The 14,768-nt window shown below is 42.2% G+C and overlaps 1 protein-coding gene across 1 annotated transcript; it reads right to left on the bottom strand.

The window, feature by feature from the left end:
- Positions 1–326: 326 nt before the first annotated feature.
- LOC6597652 lies at positions 327–1,172 on the bottom strand. Its single transcript, XM_002022647.2, has 2 exons — positions 1,118–1,172; positions 327–1,060 (listed from the first exon to the last, which is right to left on the bottom strand). The coding sequence occupies exon 2, from the start codon at positions 1,040–1,042 to the stop codon at positions 383–385; it is 660 nt and encodes a 219-aa protein (XP_002022683.1). The 5' UTR covers positions 1,043–1,060; positions 1,118–1,172; the 3' UTR covers positions 327–382.
- Positions 1,173–14,768: the final 13,596 nt, after the last annotated feature.

Below are 14,768 nucleotides of genomic sequence, written 5' to 3'. Positions count from 1 at the left end.
CGCGTCCTCGTCCTCGTCGTGTCTCCTTCTTGGAGGAAAATTGAAAACCCAAAAGCAGTAAAAATTAATGGCCGTAGCGAAGGTGTTGCCATCCATATTCTACCCTCCTCTCCTGCTTTCTTCGTGCTTTCTTATTGATAACACGAGTACTCGCAACCGTACATATACGTGGTGTCCAGTCTGTGGCCCTTAGATATTCAGGGAAAAGAATGTTATATATTTGATACGGATATTCCAGATGTAGCGCGAGTGCAGCGCTTTTGATGTTTTCCATCAAAATAATCTCTCTAAAAAAAGAAAACATTTTCCGATAAAAAAGTCAATTGTTTCAAGATGCATTCAATATTTAATTATTCCTAGTTTTTTTTAAATTTATGTGGCTCTACTCTTCCTTTTCAGACGGGGTTTTGTTCTCAAAGGCCTTGGGAAGGGACTTGAAGGCCTCGGCGGCCTGGCGTACCACTTGGGCTGTGGCCGACATTGGAGCCGGGCTAGGGATAAAGCGCAGCTTCTGCACGGCCTGGGTTAGGTCGTGGTTCAGCATATGCTTTGACTTCTCGTCCGGGCTGCGCATAAATCTCTGCTTTATGATATTGTTCTCGGTGTTGGCAAAATCCGGCTTGTAGGCCGAAGCGCTGCGGGGCTTCAACCAGTTGGTCTCTGGGTGGCGTGGATCGCGCCACATGTTCTCCTCACGGATCGTGTTGCGGTAGCGGGCGTATTCTCGGTAGTCCGTTGTCTTCTGCTCATCTTTTGCAGTCGCCATTTCGGTGTGTGGCATTCCGCGGGCAGCGTCACGGGACTTGTTAGCGTCACTAATGTTCCTGCCCCGGAAGAGCTCTGAGCCGCTTCCAGTCAAGCGATTCTTCAGAATATTACGATTGGTCTCCTTGTCAAAGTGGTTGACGCTTTGGATGACGCTGTGGCTTACACTTCGTCGAATTTTGAGCACCGGGGCGACACCGGCATCCTCTGAAAAGAGGCTGACTGAGCTCATGGACGATTTCACAGCAGGACGAAACAATGCACTAACACGTTTCATGATTGAAGAGTAGATTGACTGCTGAAAAGATCTTCTTACTATTCATTTTCAATTACAAATTTCACTTCCACCCACCTTTTATTGAATAACCGACCGGGAAATATAAACGAAGAGGATATCGTCCTGATGTTGATGAATGGTAATGGTAAACGGAAAATTTAAAAAAATATTGAAAATTTTTAAGCTTATGAATTTTGATTTAATTTTTTTGAGATTTACTGTTTGAGCTCTAGAAATAAAATGATTCTGAATAAGGTTGAAAATAATATCTGACAGTCAAATGTCCAAGGCCTTCGAACGGATATTATTCACAATAAACATTATTTCTAGTTACCTTTTCTCATTCACTACGACTTTTCGAAAAAGAATTATTGGCCGAGCATTGGAATTATATTGAATTTTGAATTTAGTTTGTGTACTGCTGATGTTCACTGTTCGAATGCTCGAAAGAAACTAAATAAAGTCTATAGATTTTGACATGTATAGAGTCAGTCAAATATCAAGTGCCTACTGGGTTCCTATAAAAAAAATGTCTACGACAACAGCATGAAGAAGGAAAATGCTCAGAGCGACATTTCGTCGAAGAATATTAGGTGCTTGACTACAAGATCTCTAAAAAGGCTAGTGGCGGAGATATCAGGACAATCCAAGACTCCGTTAAGGAAAAAGGGGCTTCCAAAACTGAACGTCTTAAAGAGGATTGCGGGAACGATTTGAATAGGATATAGGCGGATCAAGGACTTTGATTCGATGAAGGCACATTTTTTGAATAATTATCTATTAGTTACCTGGTTATATTTATAAACTTAAATCATTCAAGTTACATTTAAATTGTAACCCAATTTATACCTACTTTTTGGCATTAATTTATCTCATCTTTGGCTAGATATTGAGGCTTAAAATCAGCAGAATGTCTTTAACGACAAAATTGTCTACTCCCAAATAAAGGACTACTCCTATGTCTATGCCCAACCGATCGTTCTTTTACTCCGAGCTGTGCCATTATTATCCATTTGCAGAACAATTTGAAATACTTCAAACATGGTCTCAAAGCTGGCATAAATGCTTAGGCATTCCACATAGGTACATACATATGTATATTTATACGAGTAATATACGAGTATGAAAGAGTAATTATAGGCACGGCATCTTGCAGCATTTGCACATCCGCCCTGAGCTGAGCCCTGAAGACCGAACGAATCCGACTGGAAGCCAACACAGGCCCCGTCCATTAACTGCCTGAGGTGGCACTTCGGAGCCACCGACGACTTAAACGTTGACACTTGAACTCTTTTTGATTTCGCCCGAGCAAAGGGTGTAGGCCAGTGCGTGGGTGAAATCTGCACAATGCCACAATTATGTTAAATATCGACAAGTGGCCATCCAGAGCCAGCTTTTGTTGTGCGGCACCGGCAAAACCAGAGAGAGAAATATTAAACACTCGAAGAGGAGGCCAGTGGAGACCGACAATCGAAATGCATTCCCTCGCAACAAAAGGAGAAGTAAGTGACAAAATGGTGGGAGAAAGGGCAAGCACACTGGAAAAAGAAAATAAGTATTTCAGATCGATCGACTTTTAAGCAAAGAATAGCACCAGCTAATACGCAACTGTAATTATTTCACAGAATAGGTAAGTAATTTGTTTGTTTCATGATTCTTGGATTGATTTTAAAGTGCTGATTTGGGCATGTAGTAGTGTTTAGTGAGTTATTCGATAGGGATGGAACTTCGTTATTCACTGTCAAGTCGGTGTAGGAAGTAATCTTACGTGCTGTTACTGTATTAGCTGATGGTAACTTTGTGTTCATATCTGTATCGGGAGATCTAATTTTTGGGATGGTTCTGCTAAGGTTCTTATAGTTAAGTGACTCCATTTTGGCAACACAAGAGTAGAGAGATCCGTCATGTGGGTTTAAATAGAATACAATCAAATAAATATTTATTAAAATTATCGTAGTCTATTAAATATATCGATAAATTCAAACCATGTTTCTTACTGTAGCCAAGCGTTTGACAAGAAAAATTGTGCTTTTAAACAAGAAACTGCAAAAAAAAATTAAATAAAGTAAGTACAGTAAGCTGATTACAAACATAATCAAAAACACCCTTTGGTCAACGCACAGGGAATCCGTTCGGCTAAGAAATATCACTGCTCTGTCTTGGCTGACATGGACCGCCTCTGCATTATCGAACTATACTCAGACGTGTCGTTCCTTGTGAGGGTGAATACTTTTGTTCTCTGCTCTACGGAAAAGAAACGCCAGATTCGGCTGGGTGTGGATGCGCCGTTGGAGGCACTCAAGGTAATCCTCGGCTATTTGTATTCGGGCAAGATGCCCATATCCTCACTGGACGTGGATGCCATCTGCGAAGTGTTTGCTTGGTGGATGCCGAGTCGGCCCTAGACAAGCATCTGCAGGATAATCTGGCCGTCAGCACCGTGTACTGTACTGATCGAGGAAAAGAACTACTGTATTCGCTAAAAGATTGATTTGACAACTGTGTGGCAGTGGCTCAGTAGACTCTAAGTGAGGGTATGCTCGCTAAGTTCTGGCGACTGGTTCCTTTAACTTTCATTTATTACTTTCTTATGTATTCGGTAATATATAATATATACATATATAAATAATAATATATAAAATATATAATTTTTCTCTAGAACCCGAACTGCAGTTGAATATCAATCCTGTTAAGGCAGATCCCAAGTTCGAGTGTAGAGTAGAGTAGAGTGGCTTAGAGGATTCAACTTCCGTTGAAAGGGAAGGTTCTAGACCGCCGCAAGATATCCGAAGGCGGCCCTAGGTTATTTGGTGGTATTTGGGATCTCTTTGGACCCTCTAAGCTTTAGGGCCTGGGAACTGGCAAATTCTTAGTTTCTCCCATCGCTTGAGCTGTTCCAGCGAAACTGTGGCAAAGAAGCGAGCACTTAGTTTTCCCTTCGTCATTTCATCACTCACATCCATTGCATATTTGACAACTTTTCGAATATATATGTACACAAGCGCATATGCAGCCGAATAAAAGCAATATACTGGTGTTAAAAATATAAAAAGATGAAACACTGACGACTCATATGATCAGAGGCGAGACGATCACGACAACGGTACGACTCTCTGGTACCAGTACCATTCCAGTCGCCATTTCAAATGCCGTACTTCGAGGGCGTTCAATCGAAAATGTGGCTGTTGGCTGTTGGTTGGTGAAGGGGATAACTTAATTATGCAATCTAAATGCATTGAATCACCTCAACCAAATGACAATAATCATGATGACAGAGTGGTGCCCCTGCTATACGCCCCAAAAATGTTAACTCATTTGTTGTCCGCTTTCTTTTGGCCCTGACAGCAGGCAAACCGCACAGAAGCTGCCTCATCCTCTACCTCTTCTTCCTCCAGTGCAGGTGCTCAACAAAGGGGGTGCTCGGAGTGGGCGTGTCTGTGTGCCCATCTTCCATTTTTGGTTGGAACGACAAATCTTTGCAATTTATTTACGTGCCATTTCGTAGCGAAGATTTTCGTTAGATTTTCCCCATTCTCATTCTCCCCGTCGACTGCCTGGCGGAATTCCAAGACAACTTCAGTCTCAAGTCGGACTATAGCTCCAACCCAAAACTCCCACTCCCAGTCCTGTTCCCTCTACTGGTGCTGCTCCGCTTTTTGGCGTCGACAAAAGTCATGACGCGCTGATGACGTTGCCAGTGGAAGGATTTAATGGCACATTAAGAATTTTATTACCGCACTACAACAGCAACAGTAACAGCAACGGTAGCAGGCGAAGGTACTTGGTAAAGGGAAGGGGGTACAGCGGAGATGTTGGGTGGGTGGAGGGACAGTAGGAAAATTCATCGCACCTTGGCAGAAAAATTTTTCGCGCGCGTACACACAATATTTTTGACAGCCATCGTCGGCATTGCCACGAAAATCTTTCGGTGTCAACAGAAAATTTTAATTTTCAGTTTCCAGTCTATTTTAATGTACACCCTTCAGAATGCTCTTCAGAGGAAGAGCATATATAGTGTACCCATATAGAGTATGTATCTGAAACGATACGGTTTTCTCGTAATGTTCTTTAACATAAAGATATTTGGCTATAGCTAAGCACCGACTCTTCTTTTTCAAACCGTTCAAACCTAAAGTGTATCTAATGCTTCGAGTATAAAATGCCTTCACAGCAATCCTTCTTTTCCCGTTTCTTTTCTCTTTTTTGGCTGGTAATTTATTTTTGTATTCGGCAAAAGGTTGGGCCGCTGCTGAGGGGAAGTGGAGGTGCCACATCTTCAGTTCTTCAGCCAGAACTTTCGCTCTCACAGTGCCGTTCTGCTCCGGCTAGGACGATTGTCATTATTACAAGTTTTGCATAAATGAATGAATGAATGACATTTATGTATTTCATTTAGCCAGAGCCAAGGACTCGGCTTAAGCTGGCATAGGAAAGGGGGGAGGCAGTAGCAGAGGCAGGGACAGAGACAGGGGCAAAGGACTGGTGGATCCAAAGGACAGACTATAGCCATTTGGTTGACTGAAATGATGCGCGAGTTTTTCAAATCTTTATGTCCTTTGTTTGATCAACTTTCGGGCAACGACTCTTCAAGGCAGTCTGGGCAAGGGTCTGAGGGGGCCGGGGCCCAGGTGTATGGCAGTTAACTCCACGTGCCATTAACCCATTATGTGTCAGCGAAAATTTCAATCCAGCCACAATTTCATCTTGACATTTGTGCATAATTGAATTAATTCCGAAATGGAATTCAGACATTTTCAGAAGGATTGCTGGAAGGAGGAGAATGGACGGCGTCGAGGCTTTGAAAGGATTTTGAATAAACCTGAAGATTCTTAATTAAAAAAGCTTAAAGTTCAATTTCAACAGCAAGTCAGGAGCACGATGGAATTGAAAGAACTGAAGAGAGCACAGAAGTTACCGCTAGAGTATAAAAACAGAATGGTCGAATTGGGGAAAGAGTATATACGACTAGTAGTAGGACTTTGGGAATAGGTTTAAATCTGGATCCGTGCCGATGAGCAAGCCTTTCTATTGTTCTGGTGGCATCTCAATTTCTGGTATTTGTACTTTTCTGATGTACCATCATATTTGATTTCGGTGACATCCTTTGTCCATAGCATCAATATGCACTTTCGGATGAGCGGATAAATCGTAATGTTTCGTAATCGAATGCGATACGATGGAACGAAGAGGATGTAAATGCTCGGTGTACTTGTTGGCGTTCTCGGTAATTTTTTCTGTGTCAATTACGAACTGGCGCACTGGTCACCGTTCCAATTGTCTTTGTTGATTTCGATCATTTCGTGCCTCTAGTACTTGAGTCACGAAATTGCGACATGCTCACACGCACATTTTCGTTCGTCTGTTCTCATTGCCTTTTTTAAGCTGTTCAATGTATGTATAACTGACTTACTGAACAGAACCATTTAATAATAATTGAGGACCTAATGGACGGACGGACTGCTACCTCAATTTAAGAAAATCTCAATCAACATTGATTGATCCTTACTTTTGATAATTTACTTGGATTTAATTTGTCTTGATTTATTGCTATTAATTTGATGTAAGCTCATTTTCCGCTAGCGCTTTTTTCCTAATTTTCCCAATTTTTTATTAATTACCATTTGAATTCAACCGAGCCAACCGAATGCAGATTTGAAAGTTTCACTCGATTACTTCGCGCTACCTCTACAAATTTTGAAGGCACTCGTATATAGCGAACATTAGCCAGCAGATGCTTTTTTCGGAGTAGTCTTGATTACTGCCCCAACTTCGCATCTACCGAGTACCTTTTCCCCAGTAGCGTAGCCAATTAACGCCGATCCGTGCAACATCTGGAATTGAATGGGAGGGGCAATAGAAGTCCTCTTCTCTCCTTTTTTTCTTATTTATATGCAATTTAGCTATCTTCTCCGTGTTGTTTGTGCAACCCTTTGAGCGCTGCCACCCTGCCCTTCGCTCTACTTAATTTGAATGCATTTAAAAATGTTAAAATATGGGAATTACCATGGAAAAAAGCGTGGAAATGTGGGGGGAAAAACAAGCAGAATTTATCTGCAGAGACACGCACTTTGAACGTTAAGCAGGAAGCAAGTTCGGCCTCGGCTCGGAGCAGGCTCGGCACACAAAGGATTTGTACGTGTTCCCACTTGATGAGGCTGCCCCGAGCAGATCCGTTTACCAGCCCAGTCTCGGTCCTTGCCTTCTAACCACCGACCCACTGCTCACCAAATGCGAGTACGAATACGCGAAAAAATTTCACAGACCCACGATGTCACAAAAAAAAAATTAAATTAAACGTGTTAGTAAGCCGAAGGCTGAAATACCCTTGAAGATATTTTGTTCTTATATCAGAAATATACATAAATATATGATAGAGTAAATATATGGTGCTCTCACTTGCTTCAAATGCTTTCAAAATGTTTGTGTACACATTTTTTAACCCACCTAAAACTATATTCATGATAAGAATAAATAGCCCATTCAATATCGCCTCTGTATGGAAATTGGATAATATGGAAATAAATTAATTATTCTCATAAAAAATCCAAGAAAGACCGATATCCATAAATTCTTAAGGTGAAGCTTATAAAAATGTATCTGTACAATTTACGATTTAAATTCTGTACATATAAAAATGCAAGTGCATCTGAAAGTTGCTTCAAAGAGAGGCAAAAGAGTTTTCCTGGAGCTGGCATATGTTTTTCTCGGAGAACATCGAGTCTTGAGATCGAAGTACGAGAGTCAGTATTTAATATTAGAAATATAGATACATATATGTATACTGGAAAAGGTGGTAATGAACTGTAGTATTTTTTGATGAGACTTCGTTGCAAGCTTCTCGCCAAAGGTGTAATACCCTTTCCAAAAGGTATGCATTACGGAAAGTAACAAAAAGAATCGGACAAGGCAAGCGAGATGGAAATAGGCATTATAATACTCGTAAAAAGGAAATGAAGTACACCCAGAAAACAGCAATGGAGGAGGGGTGGATAGATAGGTGGGAAATGAGTAGGCAAGGGCGCATTACACGCCACACACCCCCTCCCCTTAATACCCCCCACTCCGCTGGGGCTCACGTTACGCCGAAAAAGAGATAATTTTATTTCATTAATCCTTTTTTGGGACAAATTCTCTGTCGTTTTTTTTCAGCCATGTTCTTGTTCAGCTTTTGCCATTGCCATTGCCGCTGCTTTTGCTTCTGTTTTTTTTTTTTTTTTTTGTTCGTCCACAGATTCGGCTACGTCCGGCTTTGGGGCGTGGCTCAGGCGTAATATTAGCTTAAAATTGTGTAAATAAAAATTACATTCGTAAGAAGGTTGGCCCTCATCCCCCATCCTCCGCGCCAGCGGCAGTTAGCGGATGGAGGAATGAGATACAGAAACAACGATACAGCAGCTGCTGTCAGACCCCAACCCCATCTCTATCCATATCCAAAGAACGGACCCGTATCCCAAATCCGAACCCCAGACCAGAACCCCGGCCGCATGAATCAGTGACCGCAAGTTCTGGACTCCATCCGGCGGATTTGCTGTATTGGTGTGTTGCTGATGCTAAATGTGGGCTTTCCTTCTGTCATCAGCATTTTTTGGTACAGTTGTGCACGTTCCAGACGAAATTTTACTTAAAGGAAAAGCAGAAGAAAGCAATACTAGATGTTACTAAAAGGTATGTTTCGAATTTATAAGTGAATTCAGCTGTACATTGTGCTGTGATTAAGGAATACAAGAAAACCATACAGCTGTATACTGAATATACAAATTAATAGATATAGTTGGACAAATGTAAAGGCACATTCATCTTTATTGAAAGAAGTGAAACACAAAGGAGTAATCAAATATATAGGAATTGATTATTAGAATTAATTTAAAGATTATAATTAAAATACAAAATGTAAGACTTAAATAGATTAAGTGGTAGATTCTAAGTGTTTTGTTGAATGGAAGTGAGTTTATGATCAATAGAAACTAGATCCTTGCATGAAGAGGCAACCGAATCGATTAGGTGTGATTCGGTGCTCGATTCGTTCGGTCAGTTCGAATCAGCTTTCCCATTGCATCGAATTTTTGAGATCAGTCTGCATTTGATATTCTGGTAGAGAGAAGGAATGAAGGATTCGTAGTGATCAAAGGACTAAAGAGGAAAGAGTATAGCTGTGATTTTATGAATACAGTGGGTTCATGCTACAACATTTTCGCTACTGCTCACAAAAATAGGATATGAACATGTTTCTTTCACGAATTCCCTTTCCCTAATTGAAGGCCACTCTTCTGGTAATCTGTCTCATCTCCATTTATGTTGCAGAGACTTTCTGAACTTACCATCCCTGAAGGCCACTCTTCTGGTAATCTGTCTCATCTCCGTTTATGTTGCAGAGGCTTTCTGAACCTACCATTCCTGCATCATAATCGTGATCAATATTAACACCTTGGCGAGTCATTTGTCTGGCAATTTACAACACTTTTTCGGCCAATATAATTTGCGCTTAATGGCCTCCCAGGCCATGGGCAGCACCGGGATAAAACCCTTTGGCACGCATAATTCAAATGGCAGAAAGTTGTTCTATCTCTAGTCCTTGCTCCTTGCTACTCCTCTGTATCTCGGTATCTCTTTCTCTCTCTCGCTCTCTCTGCTCTATACTGCTCTATGAGTATGCCCATTACCGTCGCCGTCTCTCTCATTCGCAAATTAATGTTACATTTTATTTGAAGAAGAAAATATAAATATTTCGCTGCGTTACAAATAAATTCCCGGCTACTCCTCTTGGAAAAATTATAAACAGGCGCATAGCGGCCCGGCCCTGGTGCCCTGCTGGATGCTGGATTCTCGCTGCTGGGTGTTGGCTGCTGTCCTTGCCGCCTGTTACGACTCCTGGTTGGGTATATAACTCCGCTCATTAGTTGCCCTACACGCAATTAAGCACAAATGGCTTTTGAGGCGGCAACCAGAGTGGCACACGCACACACGTATTCGAAGTCGCAGTCGTAGTCACTGCCGCAGCCGCACTCGGAGTCGGAGTAACAGTCAGAGTGGCAGTGCCTATGGGATGTGTCGCTATGACAACTCGGTTTAGCCAGCACCCAGTACCCAGCACCCTGAGCCCAGAGTACTCCTGCTCTTACTCCTGCATTCAGAGCCAGAGTCTCAGTTAACAATAAATCCTTGAGCAAAAGTTATACGCAGCGGAAACATTGTCATTGCCATTGCGTTGCCTTGCCAGCGCAGTGAAAACTTTGACTTTTCATATTTCTTTGGCTCCAGAGGGGGCTGACAGAAGAACTCCGGTTCCACCACCAAAAAAAGTGCGACTTTGCACTGTGCATCAGTAATGATCGAATGGTTACTTAGATATAAACTTAATTACAAGCTAAAGATCATCAGATACATCTTTGCAATAGTATGTAGATTACTGTTCCCACTTTTAAAACATTTTACTTAATCGGAAGATCACCCGAAAGCACAGCAGCAGATCCCATCAACCGATGATTTGGTTACCTTACGCCTTTACTCTACATTTTCAGTGGGATCACCACTCGTTCAGATTACAAACGCTATACTGCTGCCTGGGCCACAAATCCACATTAAAATTTGTCGTTCGTAACTTTGGCGGATGGGCGCATCCGTTGTTGCGTCTGGGACTAGCCTCCGCCGATTCCAAGCTCCTGCCACTGCCACCGAACTCTCCTCAATCTCCTTTTACATTCTGGCAAAGCCAAAAAATTTATTACACGTGAAATTTCACCTGCGCAAGTCTCCGCGTTCCCCATTTTAACGCTTAAATAAACTTTTTCGCCCCTCCTCAGGGTGGTGGATTCCTGTCCCTCCACGCCTTTTTATTTTTGGCATAAATATACATAAGCACGAATGGTGGAGAGGACGAGGGCCGGGTTGTACAGACTGGGACAGACACAAAAAGGATTCATAAATTTCGTAATTGTGAAATGTGCATTTTAATGTGCTCGCAAATGAGTTGAAGACAAATTTTTGAATTATTTTCGAAATTTTTTTGATTTATTGAAATTGCCTCGGAACAAGCGCGTCGCACCACCTTACCATCCGCCCCTCGCTAGCTCACACTGCTTGGTAGCCCAATCTGCAAAGCAGTTTTGCAGGGAAGTTTAAACTGCTTTGCAGTTATAATTAGGATCCGAAAATGCTCTACTGCTTGCCACGTAATTTGATGTATTCACTGAATGAATTTCCACGAAGAAAATTCCACTGAATTTCCAAACTTAATCACAATTTTACAACTGTTGCATCAGGCAGCTGGAACGTTCAGGCCCCTAAGTTTAATACCATGGCACTTCATGGCGCTTCACCATGGCTTGTATAACGACTGTGAGAGGGAAAGTAACTAGATAAAACATAGTACGAGTACTAGAGATACGAAAAATAAGTTTTGTTAACTGTTTGTAAGCTGTGGGTATATTGAATTCGATGGGGCTCTGACCTAAATAGACCTGCCTTTTAAAGCATCTCTCTTTCTTTAAAAATATAATTTGTAATTGCATTCGCCACATTTATCCCTTTCCATTGGCTTTGAACCTCTTTACATACTTTTTTCAGGTTACTCATACTCTGGCACAGGGTATACCCCAGTCGAGGGCTTGCCCAGTCAGCGGCAATTGGCAGTGGTAAAAATTCAGCCATGTGCATGATTCGTTTCTGCCTTTGTCAGGTTCGTCAGTGAGCAACACTACAGTATGCTCGTACCAAAGCAGAGCTACGAGTAGGTGGGGAAAGCAGTGGTAAGCAGAGCTAGAGCGAACCGAACAGAACAGGCAGTTTACTGCACCTGCCCAACCAAGCAGTGGGACAGCCAAGCTTTCGGACAGACAGACAGGCGGCAGTCAGTCCTTTCAGTTGCTCACTCCCGCACTCTCTCAATCTGTCTGTCCGTTGAGTCAGTTGTTTGATTTTACAGTTGTAGTCCCATTACGATTTTGAGCGCATACCCACCGCACAGATTTCTGCCTGTAGCTATATATGTATATATGTATGTCGGTGTGTATGGGAAACTGTCTGTTGGCGTCGTCGTCATACTCCTTCCGAACAGTTTCCACGCGATTTTTGGTCAGCTTACCACGTTGATGGTCTGTCTGAGGTCTGGGTCCCTGGACTCCTCGACTCCTGGCTACTAGCAGAGAGCCTCCTGGTGCTACGCTCTAAATTACATTTTGGCAAGTTAATTGAAATGGAAATTAGTTGAAATTGTAAAACGAATTGAATTGTATGTGATTAGCTGCAGCATTTTCGAATTGGTTAAACAGGGGCACCAGCAGCAGCAGCAACAGGAGGCAGCAGCAACAGTCATCAACGGTATGGGTTGATTTCCACCTGGCAGGAGTCGCAGCCAAGACGGTGCCCAGGCACCCACAGAGGAGTGCAGCAAATTGGTATTCGTCCGCCCCCCGATGTCTAATTGAAGTCCACAACATTAATTGTTCATTTCATGAAGGGAATGGGTTTCAGATTGTGTTAGGCAGTAGATTCTAAAGGCCAGTAGGAGTACGACAAGCAGATCTCAAAAATTAACGTTTTGAATCAATTTAAAAGGTCTTTCGGGCTCAAACAGTAGCCTAAGCAAGTCCGCCATTTAAAGCAACTCATAACAAAGAGGATTCCAAGAAGTATGCTTTGATTGATTGAACGACTGACAAAGTTGCCATCTGATTGATTGAACGATTCTGCGCATGCGCACGCGTTGCTATTTCTTTCGAGGAGTGGAAATAGCATCCACAAAGCTCAGACTTCATATGTATGAAGTTGGAAGTTCTCAAATGCCACTCCATTCACTTTTCAATCTTCTTTAAAATGTTTTTCTTTTTTTGATTAGAGGAAATGGTCACCGAAGATCCTAGGCTATACACCATTAACCGATGACCTATCCGCCACACACAGTCTGCTATAGTCTGCTCCTGGTTTTCATGCTGCCCCGTTCCTCTATTTATTGCATATCTTTTTCTTCTGCCTGCACTTCCGTTGTCACTGCGCTCCCCAGACCGCAGACAGACGTCGTGAGCCCTCCCGTATATTTAACCATAAGTAATATTAATACCCATTTTTGCTAACCGAAAAAAAGGCACTACTATGCTTTATGTTTGTGTGTGTGTGTGTGTGTGTGTGTGTGTGGGCGGACCAGTGACGGACGGAAGGGTTGGGTGTGTGTAAAATTATTATCCTTCACGCTTAATATGCACAAGCGGAAGCCGCCATGGAGAGATGACGATGGCCATGCCAGGGCCAGCAGCCAGCGGCCAGCGGCCATTTAGCGTACGCATCTGTGTATGTGTCCGCGAGCGTGTACTCGTGTCCGTGGGTTCTAGTCCGTATGTATGTCCGCGTTTTTTTTTACACTCGTATCATCGCAGTAGCCGTCCGTCGTCCTAGTCGTCGTCTACTTATGTGCCACATGCCTCGCTCTGCTCTGCTCTGCTTCCTACGTGAGCTGGCCGTCCGTCCCGTGGAGCGCGTGTCCTTACAAAATTAGTGCTCTTTTACATTCATATGTGCAGGGATATACACGTATGTATGTATATGGATACGAGTCCTGATATATACCATTTTTTTACAATACATTATTTTTGGTTGTACATTTTGCATCCCACAAGCAGCTGGCACGAGAGCAATCGCAACTCTGATATATAATATTATATGTGTTTTTTTCTTCTGGTTTTTTGTGCAACTGTTTGTGCCACTTTGGCGGAAGTATCGCGGCGACATCAGCACGAATAGAGCCCCAAGCTCACTCTCCTGCAGGAGGCAACTTCCACTCCCCCCACGCCCCCCACAGGACACTCTCGAGCATTATGCGTTTTTTGTGTGTGCTTAGCAAAGCATAGCATAGAAAAATGAGCGTATAAAAAATTGAAACCATTTTCTCATATTAAATGTATGCCGACCACGAAGGCGGGGAAAGGGGAGGCGTGGCACAAAGGCAACAGCAGTTAATAATGAGTGTGCGAGCGAGAGAGAGAGAGAGAGAGAGAGAGCGAGTGAGTAAGCGTCAGGAAGAACGGGAGAAAAAGAGAGCCCTTCTATTAGTCAGTGATGCCAAAACTCTGCTGCTCTACACTCTAGCAAGCAGTCAAGAGCAGTGCAAGCCGATCAAGCAGTCAAAAACTATTCACACGCGTTAAGCAGTTAACGACCAAGCCAACGGCGACCTAATTTCGATGATTTTTCGCTGCAGATCAAAAGGAGATATACAGAGATATCATTTTTGTGCAATTTATTAGATATCTAACACGATATTTTTTGTTTTTGTTATATTTCTTTCATGGAAACTGATTAAAGCAGCTTTTTGGCCAGTGATTAAAGCAGCTTTTTGGCCAGTGTTTCCAACTATTAACCTGATTTTTGTCAATTCCTTCAACTAATACTTGATTTTCTGATATGATTAATTTATTATATCTTTTTTTTATGAATGATGATTTTTATAAATTTCAAAAGAGAGAGGCTACGTTTTTCAACTCAACATTTGATATGATTAAAATCATTATAGTTCAAGTCGTAGACGAGTAAACAACATTTCTGATAAACAGTGAAAAGATTTGTATTCAAATAACATGTAAGTGTTTGAATAATAAAGAATATGTTATAGTTTTTAAGTGCATTAACACTCGCATTACGATTGAAAACTCATACATGTACATGAGCACATGCATGAACAATCTTCCATCACAACGACACGATCCTCTAGAAGCTTTATCCTTGTAGAGCTCTGAAA

This window comes from Drosophila persimilis, unplaced genomic scaffold (assembly GCF_003286085.1).
Source record: "Drosophila persimilis strain 14011-0111.01,24,50 unplaced genomic scaffold, DperRS2 tig00000841-arrow-arrow-pilon, whole genome shotgun sequence".
In the NCBI taxonomy this organism is placed as follows: domain Eukaryota; kingdom Metazoa; phylum Arthropoda; class Insecta; order Diptera; family Drosophilidae; genus Drosophila; species Drosophila persimilis.
The sequence above is the reverse complement of the archived record's forward strand: the minus strand, read 5'-3'. Positions and strand labels throughout refer to the sequence as shown.